Source organism: Neolamprologus multifasciatus, chromosome 8, assembly GCF_963576455.1.
Source record: "Neolamprologus multifasciatus chromosome 8, fNeoMul1.2, whole genome shotgun sequence".
Taxonomy (NCBI): domain Eukaryota; kingdom Metazoa; phylum Chordata; class Actinopteri; order Cichliformes; family Cichlidae; genus Neolamprologus; species Neolamprologus multifasciatus.
Window position 1 is genome coordinate 21,441,531 of NC_140446.1, and position 22,008 is coordinate 21,463,538.

The following is a 22,008-nucleotide window of genomic DNA, read 5'->3' on the forward strand; positions in this document are numbered from 1 at the left end:
TCCACTTTTTCTTTGGTCATTTTAGCCTTTTTGGCCAGGGTGAAGGGAGTATCTGCCATCAAACAAGAAGACAGCTGCATGTAACTACGACGGTGTTTGCTAGTTCACCTTACATGCATTAATGTAATAACGTGGTTAGCCTACTCAACGTAAATTACACACGAACAACATTAAGCTACTCACGCAGAGAAGAACGGCTACTGCTGCCATCATCATCCGTCATCATTTCTGCTACACTGGCAAGGAGGGGGCCAGGACTCTCCTCTTCGGGTTTTTGGGGGATGTTGCTAACTCTGGGTCTGATAACAGGCACCACACCCACAGAAGATCCGCTCGGTGTGAGGTCTCGCAGCAAGCTATCAAATACGGCGCATTTCTCGGCTTTAAAAAAAAAAACGCTATGCGTCGCCAAGTGTTTCACCAGATTTGAGGAGTTACCTCCTTTGACAGTGTCACAGTATCACCTTAAAGCACTTGTTGCAGGCTGCTGAGTTTGTATCTTTTGCTGTGAAGTACAGCCAGACTTTTGACCGCTTCGCCTCAGGCATTTTTAATCTGTAGCTCTGCTCTAAAAGAACGTACGTACCTGGGCCCGCCTACTATAAACGTAAAATGATTGGCTAGAATCTAAAGTGTATGACATCTCAGGAAAAAAAGCACCGAAATAAAGCACCGAAATGTGCGCTGCTTTTCGGTCTGGTTACTACCGTTTATGACAGAACCCGGTACCCATCCCTACTCCTGACACATATGGGATCACTACAGGTTTTCGCTTGGGCAGCTGGAGCTTTCTTTAGGCGCCTTTCCAGCTTTGACAAAAGTCCAGCTGGGATAACCACATTTACTCAGGGCCTTCCTGATGTGATGGTGGTGGTCCTGGCCGCTGTGTCAGTGGGGATGGTGTTCGCTCTGTGTTGTAGCGTCCTGATGACACCCAGTTTGTGCTCCAGTGGATGATGAGAGTCAAACCTTAGACACTGATCCGTATGTGTAGGTTTACGGTACATGTCAGCTTTTAGATGTCCCCCATTACTGATGATCTCACAGTCTAGGAAGGCTAACCTGCCACTTTTCATATCCTCCCTGGTGAATTTGATGTGTCGGTCCACTGAGTCAATGTGATCCGTGAATTGTGGTACATCCTGAGATTTGATTTTCACCCAGGTGTCATCCACATATCTGAACCAATGGCTTGGTGGTGTTCCAGGGTAGGATAGCAAAGCCCTCTTTTCCACTTCTTCCATGTACAAATTGGCCACGATGGGTGAAACTGGGGAGCCCATGGCACACGCATGTTTCTGCCTGTAGAACTGACCCTTGTATGTGAAGTAGGTGGAATGAAGACACAGTTCCAAAAGCAAACACACTTGGTCGATGCTGAGAGTGGTCCTGTTGCTGAGGTTGGTGTCATCCTGTAATGTCTTACGGACTACCTCCAACGCTTCCGTGACTGGGATGCAAGTGAAGAGAGATGTAACGTCGTACGAGACCATGGTTTCATCTGCCTCCATAATGACATCTCTCACCTTCTCAACAAAATCCAAAGTGTTCTGGATGTGGTGTTCAGAGCTGCCCACCAGCTTGAGGATCGAAGCCAGAAACTTGGAGATGTTATAGGTGACAGAGTTGATCATGCAGACAATCGGTCTTAAAGGTGCACCCTGTTTATGTATTTTCGGTAAACCATACAGACTTGGTGTAGACTCTCCTGGGTACAGCCTGTGGTATGAGGTCCGGCCATTAGCCTTGTCTTGTTCTAACTGCTTCAGACAGTCTATCACCCTCTTCCTGTAGCCACTTCCTGGGTCTCGTTTCAGGGGCTCATAAGTATTTTCATCACTGAGTAGTGACAAAATTTTCTTATAATAGTCTTTCTGGTTTAGCAATACTGTGCACCTACCCTTGTCTGCCGGAAGGATGATAATGTTGTTGTCATCACTAAGTGATGTGAGTGCCTTCCTCTCCTCCATGGTGATGTTGGATGTTGGGGGCTTTGCATTGCTGAGACAGGCCGAAACTTTCGCCCGTAGTTGCTCTGCTTCCACTTTTGCAATATTGTTGTTACGAATTGCTGTTTCTGTGGCTGTGATCAGCTCCACTAGTGGGATTTGTCTCAGTGTGACAGCAAAATTCAACCCTTTAGCAAGGATGTTGAAGAAGTCACTTGGATGAGTGATGAAATGTTTCTCCCACTGAAAATGCTACGCCCAGATGAACAGAATCAACTTTTGGAGATTTACTTTCCTGGATGATTGAGAATGCATCAAGACTGAATAGACTCTGTTTGAAAGAGACTTCTTCTTCCCCATCATCGCCAAGTACTTGTTTATAGAGGATAACTGCAACACTCTATGGTCAGGATCAATGTTTTGAATTACCACTGTATGAATGAAATGGAATTCACCTAATGTGAAGAACAAATATTTATTCAATCATGACAGTAAATCCATAGACTGACTAGAAAATTAATCTCAGTTGTGCAGCTGGAAATTATCAAAGTGACTCATTTGCAAACGCCCTTACTGACCAGCAAGCTTTAGGTTTGCACAATAAGGTAACAGTCAATAGGAGCAGAAGCCTTAGAATTACAGTGTTATTAGTGTATAACTTGGGAATTTCCAGCTTTGAGCAGAACAGCATGTCTATGTCTACTGGGGGTCAGCAAATGTGGATTTTCACTTGCATTTTTGGTTCACCTCTTCCTGTCAGGCCTGTGAGTACTGTGTATTAAATTGATCCTGTAAAAGTTCAGAGTTTGCCGTTCATTGGGGAGGATCAGTGTAAAAATGTATGATATCCACTACAGTGGTTTTGCGGCACAGAGAAAAAAAAGTGAACGTTGTACATTCAATTTGGAAGGTTACATAAAACAATATGACTGACATCCAGTCTCCATGACAATGTTAGGACCCCTTGGGCATCTGTGTCTGTCCAAGTTTTCAAATCCTCTCTGCTGTGGAGTCAAGGTCATCCTGGGACTGTCTGTGGGGGAACAGAGTGTAGAATAAGACTTGGACGAGTGACCGCAAACACAGCGCTCCCTGTGAAATTCCACTGTCAAAAGGGGCTTTTTCCAGGCCTGGTGCACCACAACCCTCCGGAGACCCTCTGTTGACTGTATTTGCAGAGACTGAGATAGAGGCAGCCCATAGCTGCGCTACAAGTTCCCTATTAAAAATGTAGGCCCTTAAAACAAAAGTGCAGTAGAAAAATGATAAATGCCTACGTTTATTATTTATGGCACCAAAAACTGAAGGTTTGGGGGGGGGGGGGGGGGGGGGGGGGGGGTTCAACGCTGCACTCCCTGCATTTTCCTACATCCTAGACAGGAAGTGATGCATTTTACAGTTGTACAGTCTGCTCACCACAGGTCAGCTGCATAAGAGAAGAGCGCCACCTACAGAAACCAGAACTTCAACAGGGGAACCTTCTGGAAAGACTGTCTGATTGTTTTGCCATCCACACTTCTGCAGTGCAGAAATATTAATGTCAAGCATCTAAAAAGTGGGATACAACAGAATCCCAAGTACTTTAACAGGTCTATAACACCCCTGCTGATTAGAATTCCCTTATTTTGAAAGGGCCTTAAAGTATGTTTATGAAAGTCAGTACTTTTATCAGCTTATGAACTATAATTCCTACAAAAGCTATGAGGCAAGCATGTGAAAATGCTAAAATACAAAGTTTTTCCACTAAAAAGGAATTTTTGTACTCCACAACTCTTTCCCTGAACCTCTTTATTTCAGCAGTACTGTTTTTGAGAAACACACATCCTATAAATCACGCAGTGTTTCATCCACCTCTGCTGGGACCAGCTCACTCAAGTGTTTGCTTTGGAGCACAGCGCCATCTTGTGGTAAAGAATTAAAGAAAACCCCCCAAAAAATCCTTATTTCTGGAATAAAAACACAAACACATGCTTTATTTGTATAATAGTTTGATTTTATTCAACCTTTTAAAATCATGTTTTAAAAAGAAGTCAGCACAAAAATGAACCCAACAAAGGTATAATTATTTTGCAGATGTCATTCAAGACATATTCATTAAAAGACGCTTGTTTTTTTCTATGCACTTGGATGGTGTGGACAATTTCAAAAATATGTATTAGGATCTCTCTATTTTTCTTTTTTTCATTTCCTTTTTTGAGTGCTTTACATATGGCTGCTCTTGTGCCAGAATAATTAAAGTTTTTTAATAGTAATGTGTGGAGTGTTAATAGCCACAAAAAAACAAAACAAAAAAAAAGAATTTTAATAAATATCGCTAGCTTGTTATGGCTTTTATAACCAGCTTTACATGGAATTTAATTCCTGGGTATCATGAACATATGTCCCTGCTGTCACATATTTATTTCAGTCAAGTCTTACATGTTTGCAGATACGCAGCACTATTCCAAGGAGTTTGAGACCAGTACTGAGTGTGTGTGATCAGTGTCCATTTGCATTGCTCGACTGAAGTTCGACACATTGAGAGTGCTCAGCAAATGACGAAAGAGGCTAAACTGTATCTGATGAGAACACAGACTGTATATAAAAGCTGGACGTAGCCGCAGTGACGTCACTCCTAAGTTATGACCATCAAGGATTTTTGTGTTTAAAACTGGAGGTGATGCGTAATAAACATAAACATGAATTTGACTCTCAATAAACACAACTTACAAAATGAACATCAGACTGTATGAATGTAGACTTGAAACTAGTGACTGCGCCCATAAAGTTCACCAGGAACATGTTTAGTGAGATTGTAAATCATGGGAGAAGTAGGGGGAATTTTCTTGCAAAGATTCTATGCAGCTGGATTTCTGCTACACTGACAGTAGCAGCTCCCTGCTGGACATATAAGAGAATGCAGGTTTAAGGCACGTTCACATTGTCACTGTTAAGACCTGAAAACTATGTCCATGTTTTTTATACAGTCTGCAGTTGAGAATCACCTCACCTCATCATCACCTCCCATTTAAAAACATCTCCAGATGCTCAAAAATATCATAAAGTTGATTTAAGCACTACTTTATCACATTTTTGAGTGCTTGACTTCTCGTAAACTGTGATTACATTTCGCTGAAAAAGATGAGTCACTGGACTCAACTCAAACTAAAGGAGGTGAAGTGGTTCAGGACAGAAGGGGGGGGGCTAAATAAACACACATGTTGCCTGTGCTGATGTATCTTCACAGATTATCTTAAGTCATCTTTATTTTGAATTACCCGCTGTTACTTTAAGAGTGAGCTTCAAAACACAACTCGACTGACAAACATGTATTAGTGCTTAATCTCACGCCTCAGAATTGGAATTTTATCTCATCTTTCCTCTTATTCTAAGGTTGAGAGGATAAGTTATCTCCTTATGGGAACAGATTTCAGTAACTTGTATCTAATGAGACAAAGAAAAGACTATTGCGAGTGGTAACATTTTTCTCTGGGTTAGTTCACAAAGCTGCAGAGCAGTGAGTAGAGCAACAACGCAAAACACAAACCTGTCTTTAATTCTGTCTGACCTATATGTGCAACAGCATATCAGAAAGACTGATAACAAGAGAATTTCCAGAGTAACCCAAGAGGGGTGTGCTACGGCGCAAGATTAATGTGTTAGCGAGGTAAGCCAGTGTTTTTAGGCTCCCCTTTAACCTGGACAAGGAACGGTTTCCCATTGACGACTAGAGGATGAGAAATCTTTTTATGCAACCACAGATGTGGCCCCCTGGTGGCTGTCAAAAACAATACCGGTTTAAGGCACTTAAGCGTAGGCTTCAGTTTTTAGTCCTACAAGCCATGTCCATATTTTATATGATATGGTGAGTGTGCACAGAGCCTGGTTTAACAAAGACATTTAATAAAAATAAGCAAGGTTGTGACTAGGGTTCTAGGTTTAGGGGGCTAAATAATGCAATAACTAAATGTCTGGCTGTGCTTTGAAGCACACTCCTATGATGCAACCATACAGATATTTATACTTTGCCTTTAATTGGCATGTTGAACCGCTAATGGGAGGGGGATGGGCTTTAGTAGTTTGTATACTGTGGATCAGGGGTCCTGTTTGCAGTTCTCTGAGGGCACCTTAAAGCACTTTACAGTGTAATAACATGTGGTCCCTTTAATGTCGGACAATGGTCGGTGCTCAAAGTCTCAAAGACATTAATAAAGAGGACAAATTGAAGACACGGAGCAAGCAAACAAGCTTACTTCAGCAAGAATGGCATAACAGGAGTTGTCATAATTAAAACTGTCAGCAGAGCACCCTCAAGTCCGACGACACTAACCTTAACGGTCGAGATGAGCGCCGCAGAATGCTAAATGGACACTAAAATGAAACTGTGTGGGCAAATTTTAATCTTTAGATATTTACTCTAGAAATATTAAGAGCCCGTGGGGACGGGGCGGTCAAGGCGACAGCTAGCAACACATTTTAAAGAGACAACACAAACACAGGTGATTGCAGCACTGCAGATTGTACCTTTTGACAATACTCATGGCTGGTGCTGTTGGATATCAGCAAAAAGCAGAAATCAGACACGAAACTGATGAGGTCTATGTCTATTGTATTGCACATACAGAGACAAACGCTTGTTCAAGTTTGCATACGATAGTTACAAAACATATCCCTTTAGGAACCACAGGTAAAAGGTGAAGGAGGAAAGAAAAACATCCTTAAAACACACACAAGTTAATGAACCACAAGGCTGAAAAGTGGCTAGACAAAGAGAGAAGGAACATCATCTTGATGTGGTGAACTGCTGCTGTGGCTCAGGTCAGTTTTATTACCTCCACGATGCTGATGATGCAGGATATTTGTGCGACAGGAGCGGAGAATGAAAACAAAGCTCGTCCAGCTGTGGACGTTTGTGACAGCTGATGCGTTATTCTGCAACATGACCTGGAACTGATGCACAGAGTGCTCTTGTATCTTTGGCTTTCCTCCTTTGTGTGCAGAAACAGGACAACAGAAAATTGAAGTTTGACAAAAAAAGATAGCTTAAATGCACTTTGAGTTTGAAATGAGTCACTGAAGAAAAGAAAAAAGAGAAAAGAAAATCAGCTGGAGTGTGCTACGCAGTGACACAAATGTCATGATCAGGATTATGGCTTTTATTTTTCCTCCCATAGAAACAGACTCTTGTGCAAACACACTGCTCAGGAAAGCAGTCTCATATCTCTGATTGCAAATACAAGAAAGGGTGATTGTGATAATAAAGCACTGTGTTTTTCACACCGAGTGATCCATGGCTATTATTCAGGCAAAATCATCTTCACTGAGCTCCAGTGTGAACACAGCCACAGAGATTTAAAGTGGATTCACATGGTCCAGCATGAGGGGGATGAATGTGGGGCTGTTTTGTTTGTAGCTCATCAATCTGGGAGTCCAGCCTCTGGTGACAACATCCAATTTTTCAGGAATTCCAGCATCAGCCAAGCTTATTTTGTGCACTGGTCATCACTTATGAATACTGTTAAATTTAAAAAGTTCCCAGATGATAGCTAATGCTCTCCACGCGTACATACAAAGAAAGGCTGCTTAAGGTGAGCAAAGTTGAGTGAACTACGGACTGCTAGCAGCTATAAATAAAAAGTGAAAATGTTCCACTGCCAAAGATCTTGCAGCTCGTCTGCAGATTTACATACAGATATCACATCTCACTCGTTTGTTTCCTCTGGTGACCGCTGCGGCTGGCGACAAACCTGATGGCTCTCTTCCCTCCAAACAATTATTGTTGCTCTTCAAGAGCCGGTTAGAGTCGGGGCATGAACACTAACAGATGTGCTATGATGTAAAGAAAACAGGCAGTGCGTGCTCACCGCTCAGTGTGAAACTAAGACAGACAAACAAGCTCGAAAAAACCTCTCCTTGTTCTCTGAATCGACACCAGCTTACAGGAAAGCCACCACAGAAAAAAAAACATTCTCGCCTTGAAGCACAGATTTTGGTTTTATTTTTAGCTTTCCAGTCGGATCTGTGAAAATATGATTAAATTAAAATTGAAGGAGAACTCCAGCAGTATTTGTACCCCCCCCCCCCCCCCCCAAAAAAAAAAATCCCATAAAGCAGCATGCTGCATTTCCCTTTCCCTGCCTGCTTAAGACCATACCTCGCCTACTGCCATACGCTGAGTTTGCTATATGCAAAATTAGTTCCCAAATCCACCTTTTTTAAAAAAAAAAAATATCACTCTGTGGGGCCTTCCTGCGACATAGAAGGCCTTAAACAACTGCTTTTACATGAGAAGCAAACTGGACATCGTGTGGAAATCCCTGGGGTGTGCTTGTAAGCAACAGTCATGATATGTAGGGGATCACCAGTATGGCCAGTTTTACTGAAGGGAGAAAAAAAAAAGAAAAAAGAAATCAGCTTGAGCTTTTTGTTTTCACTCGCCGCTCCGTATCATACCTGCTGGTGAAGAGAAAATGCCTTTTTCCCCTCCTTTCTTTCTTTTTTTGTTCAACATTACCAGACCACATCGAGAGCAAAAAAAGCTGGATTTACATTCATCCGGTGGTGGAAGGGGAAAAACAAAACAAAACAAGTGACCATAAACAACTGATCTGATCAAATTTAATAAGGCCTGTGCTGCTCCCTCCTGCTGGTCAGGGCGTCACTGCGCAGTCAGCAACACAGCGGTTAAGACGACACTTTTTTCAAGGGAATTCCGCTTCCCCCTTAAATCAATGACATGATTCACTTAAGCTATGACTTTTAGTCCAGTCTCGACTCTCAATGCATCGTATGGGTCAGCTTCGTAATCTTGTCGCACACCCCCTCCATACACACACACCCACACACATACACAACCATTCTCTTCTGTCCACAAGAGATCTTTTAAAAGAAATAAAGGCAACACTTATAGCTTAGGTCCATCTAAAAGTTCCTGAATCTAAAAAAAAAAAAAAAGATATATTAGCCCAACAGTAAAATTGCAGGTGATTACCCACCCCCTTTTGTCTTGTAGAAGGCACACAAACTACCACAAAAGTATAGTACTAATCTTTAAATGTGCAAAAAAGCCCAGTTGACTTTATTTCCTCAGTAAGGGAAAGGAAAAAAAAGAAGAATATTCAGCACGTTTCTTTTTTCCTGCTTTCCTTTCCTGTTTCTGTGGAGGACAAAGAGAGCAACAGTGCCAAGTTTATAGGTGTCATAGCAGAAATACGCTCTAGAACCAACGCCTCTGCAGTTCCTCTGTTGGCACTGTGTTAGCAGGCTAAAGGGCAAAGGCAGAGTCTGCATGTGCAGCTCTGATGTGCACGTTCTGTGCACTGAGAAAAGGCTTGCACACCAGCGCGAGGAGCTCTGCTTTAATATGCAACGATGACAGGCATCTCTGGTTAGTGTGATGACTGGAACGACTCAGCAGATCCCCTCCAAAAAACACACACGTGCACACACAGGGACATTTAGAAAAAAGGAGAAAAAGAGAAAAAAAAAGCAGCACTTTTCAGTTTCTTCTTTGTCTGTTTTTGTTTGTTTCACCCTCACAGTTTATTTCTCTTTCGGTAACAGTAGCTTTTGTCAAGAAGAATAAGTTATCCAGCATTGGGAGGCACCTCTGGTCCATCACAGACTGCATCGCTCCTCTGACAGTCCTCGGTTACTCGGGCACAGGTGAGGAGGCGGTGGTTGTCGGTGGTGATGGTTTGGGGGCTTGGAGTGCCTGTGGGTTGACGATGACCTGGATCACAAAGTCCTTCTGGATCTTAGTGTCTTGCAGCCGCGTCTTGTCCGTGAGCAGCTTCCCGGAGAAGAACCAGCGCTGGTGCACGGCGTCGATGTCTTCCTGGGCTTGCAGTTGCTTCTTCAGCTGGCCTATGGTGTCAACCATGCTGACGCTGAGACGCAAGTCCTTTCCTGTGGACAGCCTCACCTACAGGGGAGCAGGGACCAGAAGAGTGAGCTAACAATGCTGCATGGAGAGGTGAGCCAAGTTCCAAATGCAAAGAACTCAAAAACTGGTCCGTGGCTTGTTTTGTGTTGGCATTTTACAGTTTTAACCACATCTTAATAAATGTCAAAAGCTGCATGAATGTTAGTACATAAGCTTCTCTAGCATCTGTTTGCACTTATTAGGCACATATGAGGATATGACTCATAACCACAGGAAGTAAATGATGGGTGAAATCTGTTTTTCTGTCCAAAGGTGAAACCAGCTGCTGATAAACCGGCTCAAACAGCTAGCTAACACAAAAACAGAGTAATGTGTAACTACATGGACTACATGGACAGCAGTTTAACAATTAATCAGGAGAAGCACAGCCACAACATTAATGATGATTTGACCCAGATGTAGTCACACTCTACTAATATTAAGGTTCTCCATATCAGAACATAATAAAACATTTCCTAGACTTTATCAGTTCTTGAAACCTAAGACATGCTGCCTTGTTCTTTTTAGAGAGAAGAGACTTTGTTCAGTCTTTGTCTAGTTGTTCTGTCAAGAACTTTAACAGTTCACTTCAGCATGTTAAATGTTAAAGTAGGGCTGTAGAGTCTGAGACGTGGGGGGAATTTTCTGTTACTTCCACTGCTGGGAAGAATGGTGGCTGACATAACTGTTTTCCACGTGAGTCATCTTTGTCACTGGAAATGGCCTCATAACCCTTCCCACGTAGGTGGAAGCAATTGTTGTTTCTCTTAGGGTGTTTTCATATCTGCAGTGTTTGGTCCATTTAAATTGAACTGGTTCGTTTTCCCCCTTGCGGTTCGTTTGTGCAGGTGTGACCACGGCAATCGCACTTGGGTGCGGACAAAAACAACCACACCACTGTGGAGGAGCTGGTCTTGTTGTGGTTCCAAATGAACTCCAGAAAACTTTCTTTATGGTGCAAATGCTGTAGGCTTGAGCTAAAATCTTCCTGCACCCTCGTATGCTTTGTATTCTGGGATGAGGCAAGGTACTATAGATGTACAAAGGTCTGTACAGACAGGCAACTAGTTGTGACGTGATTGTAAATTCTTCATGGTCATGTTCAATAGTCGGGAGCACAGCACCTTCTTCTTGTATTTACTTTAGTTGTTCTCACCTCAGACACATCTGGCCAATCAGCAAACTGAACACTCTCACTTGACTTGCAGTGAAACATTTTGGTTCACTTGGAATTAATATAGATTTTTCTGTGTGCAAAAAGAAACCAAAATACAAGCAAAAGCTACAAGTTTACAAAGTCATCAACTGATTTGGAGCAGACTAAATGAACTGTAGGTACGAATAATGCTGTGTTTCCTGTCTGGAACTGTGTCAACACACACCTGAATGCTCCAGAATAGCAAACTACTAAAACTTCTGCTTTTACAGAAGTGCCAGCAAACAAATCCATTCAAATTACTAGCACCTGGCTGCTATCTACCCCCTTAATTGTTGTGGAAGCAGTAAGGGTGTACTCAGCCTTTCACACACTGTTTCTGCATTTTTTTTATTGCATGATTAATGGCAGTATAATTCTATCAGTTTTTATGACTTGCTAGAGGACTAGATCACTTTTTAGCATTTTCTGATATGCAAAACCTTGGAACTGTAGTTTTGGCATGACTGTATGGAGATTTACATATTTAGCTTTTTATGCAAACTTCAAGGAAAACCCCAAAACAAAGACTGAGGCAACCATTGCCTCTTGAGTTGTCAATATACCCAACTGAATATTCGTCTAAACTTAATCAGTTACTCCGAATTAATATTAGACCAGTACATCTATTTGATTACATTGAGTACAGTGTTTACAGTGTGGATTAATATGCAGATGACACCATTTAGTCCTAATCAGTTGGTAATGTGACCCGTGTCTTACAGGAAATGTACTAGTCGTGGTACCTTGAGCTGGAATTCCTTCTTGGATGCTGCTGGGGGTTCAGGGCTGTCGCTGGGGTCTTCGTCACTACGCTCTGAGATGAGGTTGATGGGTGGTGCCAGGCAGTAGACGGGCAGCTGGTAGCGGTTCCCAAGTTCATCGTAACACTCTGTCAGGGTACCTGAGAAGAGGATGCCACAGAAAAACAGGTCACATTGTAAGTTAAGTCTGGTTTAAGCAGCCTATGTGAGAGTGAGGTGAGAACTGTACTGTATAAGTATACTGTGTGTGTTCTGTCCTCACCGTGTGGCAGTGTGATGCTGGCTCCATCCACTATAGCCTGAGCTAATTCATGGTCGTTACACTCCAAGGCCACAGCGGCTGCTTTCAGAGCATCCCAGATTTCCTTGCGGCCCTCGAAGGCCGGCGCCGTGTCCCAAAATTCATCCCGCTTGCTCCGTAGCTGGCCCTCCGTCATCGGGTAGTCACTCTTCCACTTGGGACGATCTTTTTTCAGAGGCTCGTTACGCCCTGTAAAGGTAGAGGAGTGTATTGATTTAATGCTGAAGTTTCACACTCATAATACGCAACAAATAAAACAAACACCCCACTAAATTCTAAGGTCAGAGGCAGAATTCTGAAAACACCTCATTTAAGGTAACATTTGAACACAGCATGAGGTCCTCTCATTACAAAACAAGTGTTGATTAATTCACCCACATGTACAATTTATTTCCCTTCTTACTATTTAAAAAAGCGGAGGAGGAAACAACAGGAATCCAAACACGACAGTCGGTGGAAGTCGTTTTCACAATCCTCATTATCACGTGTAAATGCCGAATGCAGAGAGCAGGCAGCTTGGCTAATGAGGAAAGCCCAGCCTTAACTCTGTTCTTTCATCTCCTCACTGTAATAAACAGAACTGCCAGACAGAAACTCGAGCTGTCATCAGAGAAAGATCGTCCTACCCCACCCTAACATGTCTTCTCCATCTAAAATTAGGAGGTCATTCAGAGTTTGCTGTATCCATGAAGCGTATGCTTACTCTATATCTGTCTATGTAACCTTACCTTCATGTTTCCCACTATTCAGTATTAATACAGAGCACACCTAGGCCAGGAGAACACTGACTGATCTGGAGGGAAAGCATAAGGACAACAGGCTAGGATCAGCCAGCCATCATTGAAACTTCCAGTGATTTTCCACACCTGTTTGTATCATAGCCGGCATAAAGTTCCTCTGACTGAAGCTACGGATGTCCAGAAATAAAATACATGAAGCTATAAATCAATGTAAAAGCTCGACAATAAAACTGAGAACTAAACTTGCCTATAGTTGCTAATGCCTGCGTCACAGTGTGAACTGATGGAAAATACAGCATACAAAAGTATTCTTCCAGAATAATTATCTATAGTGCAGGAGGCTCAGGACAAGTAATCCTGGTGTAGGATTAGCATTTAAAGGCGAGTGAATCCCAAGCAAAGTAAAGCAGGTTCCTCACTACCACTGAGCAAAAATTAAAAAAAGGCCTGTGGTGTCCATGAGAGCCAAAAACATTTGAATTGATATCCAACGCCGATTAATTGCTGTGTCCCAAATGTTATGCAGCCATCTGCCATCAGATGGAGGATCATTGTTGAGAAACAGCATGAATGCACCAATCTTGGGACTGATCTTATTATTAACACAAATATTGTTAGTCCTTTTAAAGGTAAAAGCACGAAATTGTGGATACAAGCGGCGGAAATTGACTTTCGCCCAGGGGTGCATGGTTTTTCCCTGAGCGATAGAGTGAGAAGTTCAGCCATTCAGGATGGGCTTTAGAGCCACTGCTACTCCACATCGAAAGGAAAGGCGGGCAGTTTCTGGGTGAGGTTTCTGGGTGACCAGGCATGTCTTGCTGAGAGGAGGCACCAGATATGCTGGAGAGATTATATCTATCGGATGGCCTAGGAATGGTACAACGTTCCTCAGATTAAGCAGATCAGGTTGCAGGCGAGAGCAAGGTCTGGGCTTCTCTGCATAGGCTGCTGCCCCTGCGCCCCGACTCCAGATAAACAGAAAAAAATATATATTGCTATCATTCTATCGTTTCATTATTTTAGATTTAAACTTTTATTGAAGTGGTTGGCATGAATATGGAACAGCGTGCATCATTCATAACACACAGCACAATGTGCCACACTTTTCAGTCACAGTTTGTTTTTCTGATGATAATTTGTCACATTTTATTAATACATTAACATCTTTTGTAGTAACATGTTTTTACATCCTATTTAACATCGGTGAAGAAGTGTTTTTCTGGAGAACATGAAATGCTCATAATGCTCATAACCAAGGTGCTGCACAGTTAAGCAACATGATTGATTAAAGAATGTGTTAAATGCTTAAAATGCCTTTGTGTAGAGAGTTTTTGACAAATTTAACTTGTTTCTTCATTTTAGAATAGTTAGTTGACTAAATGAAGGGGAAAGTACGCTAAGAAATTAGTCACTAGGAACATCCCTAGTTTTAGCTTTATTTTCATAAATTTTATAGCATTACTGATGAAAACCTCCATGGCAATATATACTACACCAGGTAAATAAGTAATTCATACAGAATGAAATGGCAGAAAAGTCTATTTTTTTCACTACCTACAACACAAATGTTTTATATTTTTGCTTCTTTTTTTTAAAATGTATTTATGGGTCCTGGTTAAAAAATGTTATATCATTACAGAGTAACAACCATTTTTTCTGTAATTTTACATACCTAATATGTACAACTTGGTTCCACAGAGTCATGGTGACAGATTTCTTTAACTTACAATTTCAAAAGTAAGTGAGTTTTTCTACATGATGAAGAAAGTTTGTAGTACTTCTTTCCTTAATATGAAGATATCTGAGGGATTCATTGTATGGTTAAACTTCTGTCTTCTGTATCACTGGTCTGATTAGGCTGTATGTGGCCCATGATGTGAAGATGTGTTTGACATTTGTGAGCTATAGACATATCGCAGTTATGTCAATGTGGACGTATTCCAAATCAGCACGTACACAGTGTACAGGACACCCAAGTGGGCTCAACCTTGTAGTCAGTCATCTTATCACCACACTATATCATTCAGCTTTCTGCAGTTAAAGACACTGTTGTTTAAAAGTGTTTTTAAAGCATCTATAATGGTACTTAAAAAAACAAAAAAAAAACAAAAACACATGCATTATTACTACAATAGTGCCGCCACTGTCTTTATATGCTCTGTTTACAGATCACTCCGCTCAGAAAAGCTACCGACAGGTCCACCTGCTCCTATTTTGTAGCTCATAGCCCTTAACATGGAACATGCTGGCTCTTAGAAGCTTATTGCATCAGTAATAAACACTGCATACATTAAAGGCACTATGAGATTCCAAACTCTCATGAGCTCATTGAAAACTCCATTGTGCAACATTGCTCTATAAAACTTGGGTGCACCATAAAGACCTCCTTATTTCTAAGATGAAACACATGCTGTAAATCCTCAACTATCTGTTTCCATTCTGCCGAGGCAACGTGACGTAACACTTGCAAAACGCGTCATACAAAAGAGGCTTGTATTACAACAACAACAACTATTTAAATGTTTTCTTTTCAAGTTTTGCAAGTTTTGCCTACAGCTATTGCAAACTGTTTTTTTCCTCCCTACAGTCTGTGTCACTTTATTCTGCATTTATATCTATTGGTTAGTACAGGGCTGTTCTAAAGTCTTGAGCCAGCCCTTATTTCTTTATATTTTGCTTCCAAGAAACCAGACTTGTAATTTTTAATGGGATCTTGAGCAATAGTTCTCCCGGCTTTCTGAAGGTCTTGCGAAGGTTTTCTTTGGACCCTACTCCTTTTCTGTTTGCTTGTTAAGCCATTTAACAACGACCTATAAATCATTCAAGCATTAAAAAGGCTTCTAACTCAAGGAATGAACCAGTTTTGTGCCTAACAGGCAACTTAGAAAAGAACCAATTGTGAATGGCTTCTTTAGGCACTTTGTTACTAGCAGCCGGTCACCAAAGCACGAAATACCCATTTCTTTTGCTGAATCTATGAACAATGCCAAAGACTACACATTTTGGCAGGCGCAGCATTGTAATGTTGCCCTAAAAGTTGATTCCTAAAGAGGAAACCTGACAGGTGGAGGACCAAAGATAAATGGAGTGGCCTTGAATGTCATCTACAGCAAATTAAGTGTCTAAAAGTCATGTTCTTAAGAATAATAGCAGACAATCCAGCAAAGACTTGGCAAAGGTCTTTGCTGGATGAATCCAGATATGAGATTTTTGGCTCAAAGTGTTATCAGTAAGTACAGATAAGGTGCAAAGGGCAATGTCTACAGCAGGGGTGGGCAACTCCAGGCTTCAAGGGCCAGTGTCCTGCAGGTTTTAGATGTGTCCTTGATCCAACACAGCATATTTAAATGGTTAAATTACCTCCTCAACATGTCTTGAAGTTTTCCAGAAGCCTGGTCATGAACTAATCATTTGATTCAGGTGTGTTGACCCAGGGTGAGATCTAAAACCTGCAGGACACCGGCCCTCGAGGCCTGGAGATGCCTACCCCTGGTCTAAAGCAGTCTACTGCCCCTTAGTCAGTGATGCTGGAGATCTTCTCAAAACTAACGGAATTATGAACACAGGAAAGTACCATTAGGGTATAATCTGCCAAGCAGTGCCATCTCTTTCCAATTGATTCACAGTTGGCATTTTTCAGCATGACAATGATCTCAAAAACACTATCAATGCAGTAAAAGCATACCTGGGTAGGAAATATGTACGTGTAACACTATCGGTCACAGACTATCCTTCACAAAGCCCGGACCTCAACATTATGTGAGCAGTGTGGTGCACATATAATGTCTTAGTCATTAAGCTTTTTTTTATTTTGGTCAAATAAGGTAACAGAGACTTTGGCCTCATACTGGTTAATCCTCTTCATCTTCCACTGAGATGCTCAGGAGTTTAAAGTTTGAATATTAACAAAATTCATCAGAAGAGGGGATGGGTTGATACACGCAGGCAAACAGCAGTGCTGCAGTACACTCCTATGAATCAGTGTCACTGTGTCTGTACTTATAAACGGTGAGCTAAACTGTATAGAAAAAGAATAGGGAGTGTGACCGCGTGCAAAAATGTTCACATTATAGGAGAATACTGCTGAAACTGCAGTACGGTGAGAGAGCGCGAGTGACAGAAATAAAATTTATGGGGATAAGTGTGTGTGTCTTAAAAAAAACCCAAAACAACAGGAAGCAACACATTACAGACACATGAAGCAATATCAAGGTGTTGTTCATCATGATGGGCTCAGAGAAGCAAGTGTCACGTTATGAGGTTGAACTATTTATGAGACTCGGTGAAATGCCTCATAAACCAGAAACAGCAACAAGGCTTCCTTGTGCTGCAAAAACAGCACACCCAGCAACTACAGGTGGCTGATGAAGATTACCTAACGCTAGGAACAAATGCTTTACTTTACCAAGATGTTGCTTTGAACCGGCAAAGACATTTAACAGCTGCACACATTCCCTTGAAATGAGGCAAACTATCAGGGGGGAAGGTGTGGTTGTCCACGGTCTTCCTTTAAAGAGCAACAAAGATAACGCCGCTGCCAGATGACACTGACTGAATTGCCACTGACCAAATCAATATGAGGACGTACTGGCGCACACTCACTCACGTGCTGTAACTGCTTATCTTATCACCACTTTGTTTCCTTCACCTTTCTGCAGCTAAAGATACAGTCAGCCTCTAAAAGCTACTTTCAACTGCTCCCGTCACAGCGGGTTGCTCTGCGTGTTTGATTTGACAGGTTTTTATGCTGGATGCCCTTCATGACACAACTCCAAAGGGATTCATGTCTCCTCCCAGGATGGATCTGGGGGATCTTTTCCCTGTCAAACCAATGTTTACACTACACTAAAGATACAATGAGTCTCTGTAATCTGAAAATGATCCCTGAAGCAACTATAATATTTTACAGAATATTTCCAGCAAACTCTGAGCGAAACTAATTAATCTTAATAGACTGGGTAATTATTTTTGTTTTTCCAATTATAATTTGGGCACTCAGCAAACATAAAAACAAGATAATCATAAATGCAATAAGAAATCAAGCTCAAGCATGTACTGTAAACTGTAAGGCCAGAAGTACTGGGACACCCACATGTAACACAAACTGCTCAGCTGTGCCATACCTTGTAGTTCCCGGTGTACTGTTTTTGTGCTGATGTTAAAACCAGAGAAGGACCCCACTCATTAACTTTAGTTGGCTGAGCAGCTGTCTTTCCACTTTGCAAAAAGATCACATAAAGTCGATCGGGGAATATTTTGGAGTAAAGAGGCTTCATGAACTGTCTTGTCACAATGGTGGCATCCAATTATAATATCATCCTCTTATTAAGTGAGCTCTTTTGAGCGACCCATTCTTACACAACTGTTTGTAAAGGCAGACGGCACGACTATGTGACTGATTATATACGTTGTGACAAAGCCTGCATTCAAAGATTAAGAGGTGTGGCCCATTACTTCTGTCCATGTGTATGTTTATGTTGTTTATGCTGGATTGATCACTCTAATAGCGGTCACCCTTTAAATGGGAATGTGCTTGAGACAGCTGTGAAATGGGTTTGGTTCAACCAGAGCGATGATGTGTTGGTGTAGCAGTAACCCTGCTCTGTACCAGACAGCCAATAAAGTGAAAATATGACTTGAACGCCTCCAGGTTAGAATCCAGCCTAGACGTGACAATACAACAGCCCAGCTGATTTCTGGTTAGTCTGAGACAGCTGGATACAGACAGTGCTGAGAGCCACTCATGGGAAGGCTGGTTTGAGGTTTGATCTATATTTGCTTTTTACTGAAATTGTAAACCACTGTTACAGAGATGCTTAAAAAAACAAAAACACAACAACGACAACATAGACATTGTCAACTAAAACAATGTGTTTCTCCTTAATCAAGCTGTTTTCTAAAGCAATTACATTCAAAATAGATAGACCACCTTGGAACGGGTAGGTTTCACTTTCATTTACAGTTCAGCTTACTTTCCAGTGAATTGTTTTGTTGATTCTTGAGATCCTAATCAATGAGAGCTTTGACATTATCATGGTTAATCAGTCTACCGTTATTATTAGGTGATTTACAAAACTAGCAAGCGAACCTTGTGAATATATATTCAGCAGGTTTTGTATACTCTTATAGCCTGATTGATATTTGACTTTTTAAAAATCAATATTTAAAATAAACTGGAAATTGTGCATTTTGAATCACCTTTCAGTTACATCCATGCTGCTTCTAAATGCGTTACTATCTTATAACGGGTTTCTGCAGATCTTTATTTAAAGTCCAAACATGTTCTTCCATTATTTTTTTCAGCATCACAATGCAAAAGAGCCTCCTTTTTGTTCCTTTAAGCGTGTGGTAGGCAGACCTAACACGAACATAGTAACACAAATTAGTGAGCTCTCATCCAAACAAAATTGGAACAAACGAAAAAATTGAGATCACATATGAGCTATCCAATTCTTCCTCTTATCAAATGGGGTTTCTTTATGAGCATGTGTGTAACAGGGTTACAGTCAGTATTAGTCTCAGTCACTGATACAGCATTCACACATGATGTGACTTGTTCTTGATCGAAGCCTTGTCTAGCAAAGGGAGCGTGTTGAGTCTAATCAAGTTGGGAAATCAACATGAGCCACTGCCTGGGTATCTTGGCCCTGACAGCTTTAACTTTAAATAGCTACTCTGGCACACGACAAAGAAACTTACTTTGAAGGTCATATTGGCATCAAAAATCTATGTTAGAGTCTAATTTTAGGATGCAACTCTATAAGCAGGGGTCAGAAAGTCTATTCAAACAACGCCCTTTTTTATATGGCGAAAGTTGGACTCCATCTTCAAAACCTCCCATCTTTCTGATGCAAACTGGAGACAATTCCCACTGGAAAAAGGCGGAATGAAAAACTTTCCAGCAGTAACAAATCAAGGGGACAGAACCTGCATCCAAATGAATAACAGACATTTAGTTTCCTGAGCAGCCACTCTAAGGCAAACACTGAGCTCAAGTGTGCTTGCACTGTAGTCACACAACCGAGCATGCTTTTAAAGCAATATGACAGAAATCTGAAAAAGCTGGAAAGTCTTTTCCCATCCCAAAGTGTTTGGGATGGGAAAAGACCCCCATTCATGAACCTGCCAGGCTGTAAAGCTCTAATCTCCCAATAATGACTGTATCATAACAAGGTCACACAAAATATAATCACCATTGTTTTCTGGAAAAGTAGAAGTTCCCAGTGTCTAATAATTCATCTGCACTGCGCCTGTGTGTTGATGGTTAACTTTAGTTTGGTTACAAAAGTAGCAGTTTATTATTATGTTAACTTCCAGGAAAGTCCATAACCAACAGACATGAACTGATGTAAAAAGAGAGCAACTTCTGGAATTAATGTAACATAGCTGGCTGTTACAGTAACCACAACACAGAGCTTACGCCCTAGATTTTAACACATTTAATATACGAAAATCGCCCAACGAGCTTACTGTCATCAACTTTGGCACAGATGTTATCTGACTATCTGAATATACAGCTTCACCAGTCTGAACTGATAAGATGAAAAACTACCTCGTCAAAGCTAAAGAATCAAGCCCTTTTTTACTGATACAGAAGAGGCACACATCAAAGTCAGACAGCTACAGCAGAATCCAGTTTCCTCATGTGTGTGAGGAATCGTGAATGAAGATTTCGTGCACCTGCCCTCTCGTGGCTGCTTTTAAACAGAGGTATCGACCTCTGTTTAACAGCAGCCACGACACAAAAAAAGGATGCGAATCACAAGTGGTGGCCAGAAATGCACTCTTAGATAAGTCTGAACCTGCTATTGTTGTAGCAACACAAAACTATAAACGCCGAAATATTTCTCTTTTTTTGGCATCACTGATCATCAACGGACAGAGACACTGTTGCTGTATGACTAAGTTTCAAGCTCTTATATTTCAAAAAAACCTCTCTGCATATTAATACAACATCCACACAATGTTGCCTTACCTCCTCGTCCACCGTTCCTGGAGGAGCCCCGACTCTGCGAGTCTTCCCAGCCTTCTAAGTATCTGCCCATACATCCCCCCATGGCTAACGGGCTCCAGATCGCTTTTACGGGTCTCACTGGCTAAACAGGGGCCCCATTGCGGACGAGGACGATGTACTAGGTCCGATGAGGAGGATGATTTGCACGCACACGGACGCAAGCCTGATATGTCATTCGTAACCGCACTGAGGGCGGCAGTTAATATTTAAATCACGTTTTGCAGGTCTATACGTTTGAGATTAGGGCTTAAAGTGCCCTCTTTGTAAATAACTTCTGCCTGCGTGTTGACACGCGCACACAGAGTTCACGGCTCGTGGCCCGCACCGACGTTTCAAGAGTTTGAGCAATCCCCAGCATCTGCCACCAGCTCGTTGTTAGCTTCAGGATATATACAGTATGTTTCTACTGTTTAACGTAGCTGGGCTGACTTGTAAGCGTTGCTATTAACCCGTCCAGACACAGCGCACCTTTCTCGCTAACAGGCTAACAGGGCCAACACGCTAGCTACCACGGCGTAAGTAAACACAAACTTCCGCGCGCACGATATCATTTCCCCGCATCTTCCGTCTCTGACAAACTTAGCGGGTCACTACAGTCTCCCTCTGTCCGCCGTACGAAGGAGTACTTCAGTTCTTTGACGAGCTGGGTACAGTGTTTTCTTTAAATAGCCCCCCTAAAAAAATTCTCCCTACTTCGCTGGTGAAAGGTGACCAGCGGCAGTCTGCTAGCGCCCCCGAACTTTTTTCTTTACGCTTGCGCAAAAGCATCCAGCCAGGTGTTGGTTTCTATTGCGTCGGGACTTGACGCAATTATCAACGGAGGAGTCCGCAAATTAATTTGTACAGCGGAGTTATCATATAACAGCTACACGTTCTTCTAATGTCAATACTCTTACTTGAAATTATACTGGTAGTAATTAATTGGAACCTCTTGAAAAGCAAAACTTTAGTGGAAGGGAGAGGACGTACTAGTTCTAGTATTTGTAATGCATTGTTCGGACAGTACTTGAATGCGGCATTAAAGGAAAAATAATATTGAAGATTTTCTTCCACCATTTCTATAAATATGAAAAACGTGTGGAAATAATATTATACTGTTTTTAACGGTTTTATTTTTTATCAGATATAATCTAAAACCAATC

At 41.7% G+C, this 22,008-nt stretch overlaps 1 protein-coding gene across 2 annotated transcripts; it reads right to left on the reverse strand.

Moving 5' to 3' along the window:
• Positions 1–8,155: 8,155 nt before the first annotated feature.
• On the reverse strand, positions 8,156–21,623 carry ubtd1b (ubiquitin domain containing 1b). 2 transcript variants are annotated; one of them, XM_085169798.1, is made up of 5 exons: positions 20,828–21,623; positions 12,841–12,905; positions 12,074–12,301; positions 11,794–11,951; positions 8,156–9,852 (listed from the first exon to the last, which is right to left on the reverse strand). In XM_085169798.1, exons 3-5 carry the CDS (start codon positions 12,246–12,248, stop codon positions 9,580–9,582), a joined length of 606 nt encoding a protein of 201 aa, XP_085025924.1. In that variant the 5' UTR covers positions 12,249–12,301; positions 12,841–12,905; positions 20,828–21,623; the 3' UTR covers positions 8,156–9,579. The 2 variants fall into 2 exon arrangements, with proteins under 2 accessions (XP_085025924.1, XP_085025923.1); XM_085169797.1 differs by lacking the exon at positions 12,841–12,905.
• Between the last annotated feature and the right edge of the window lie 385 nt (positions 21,624–22,008).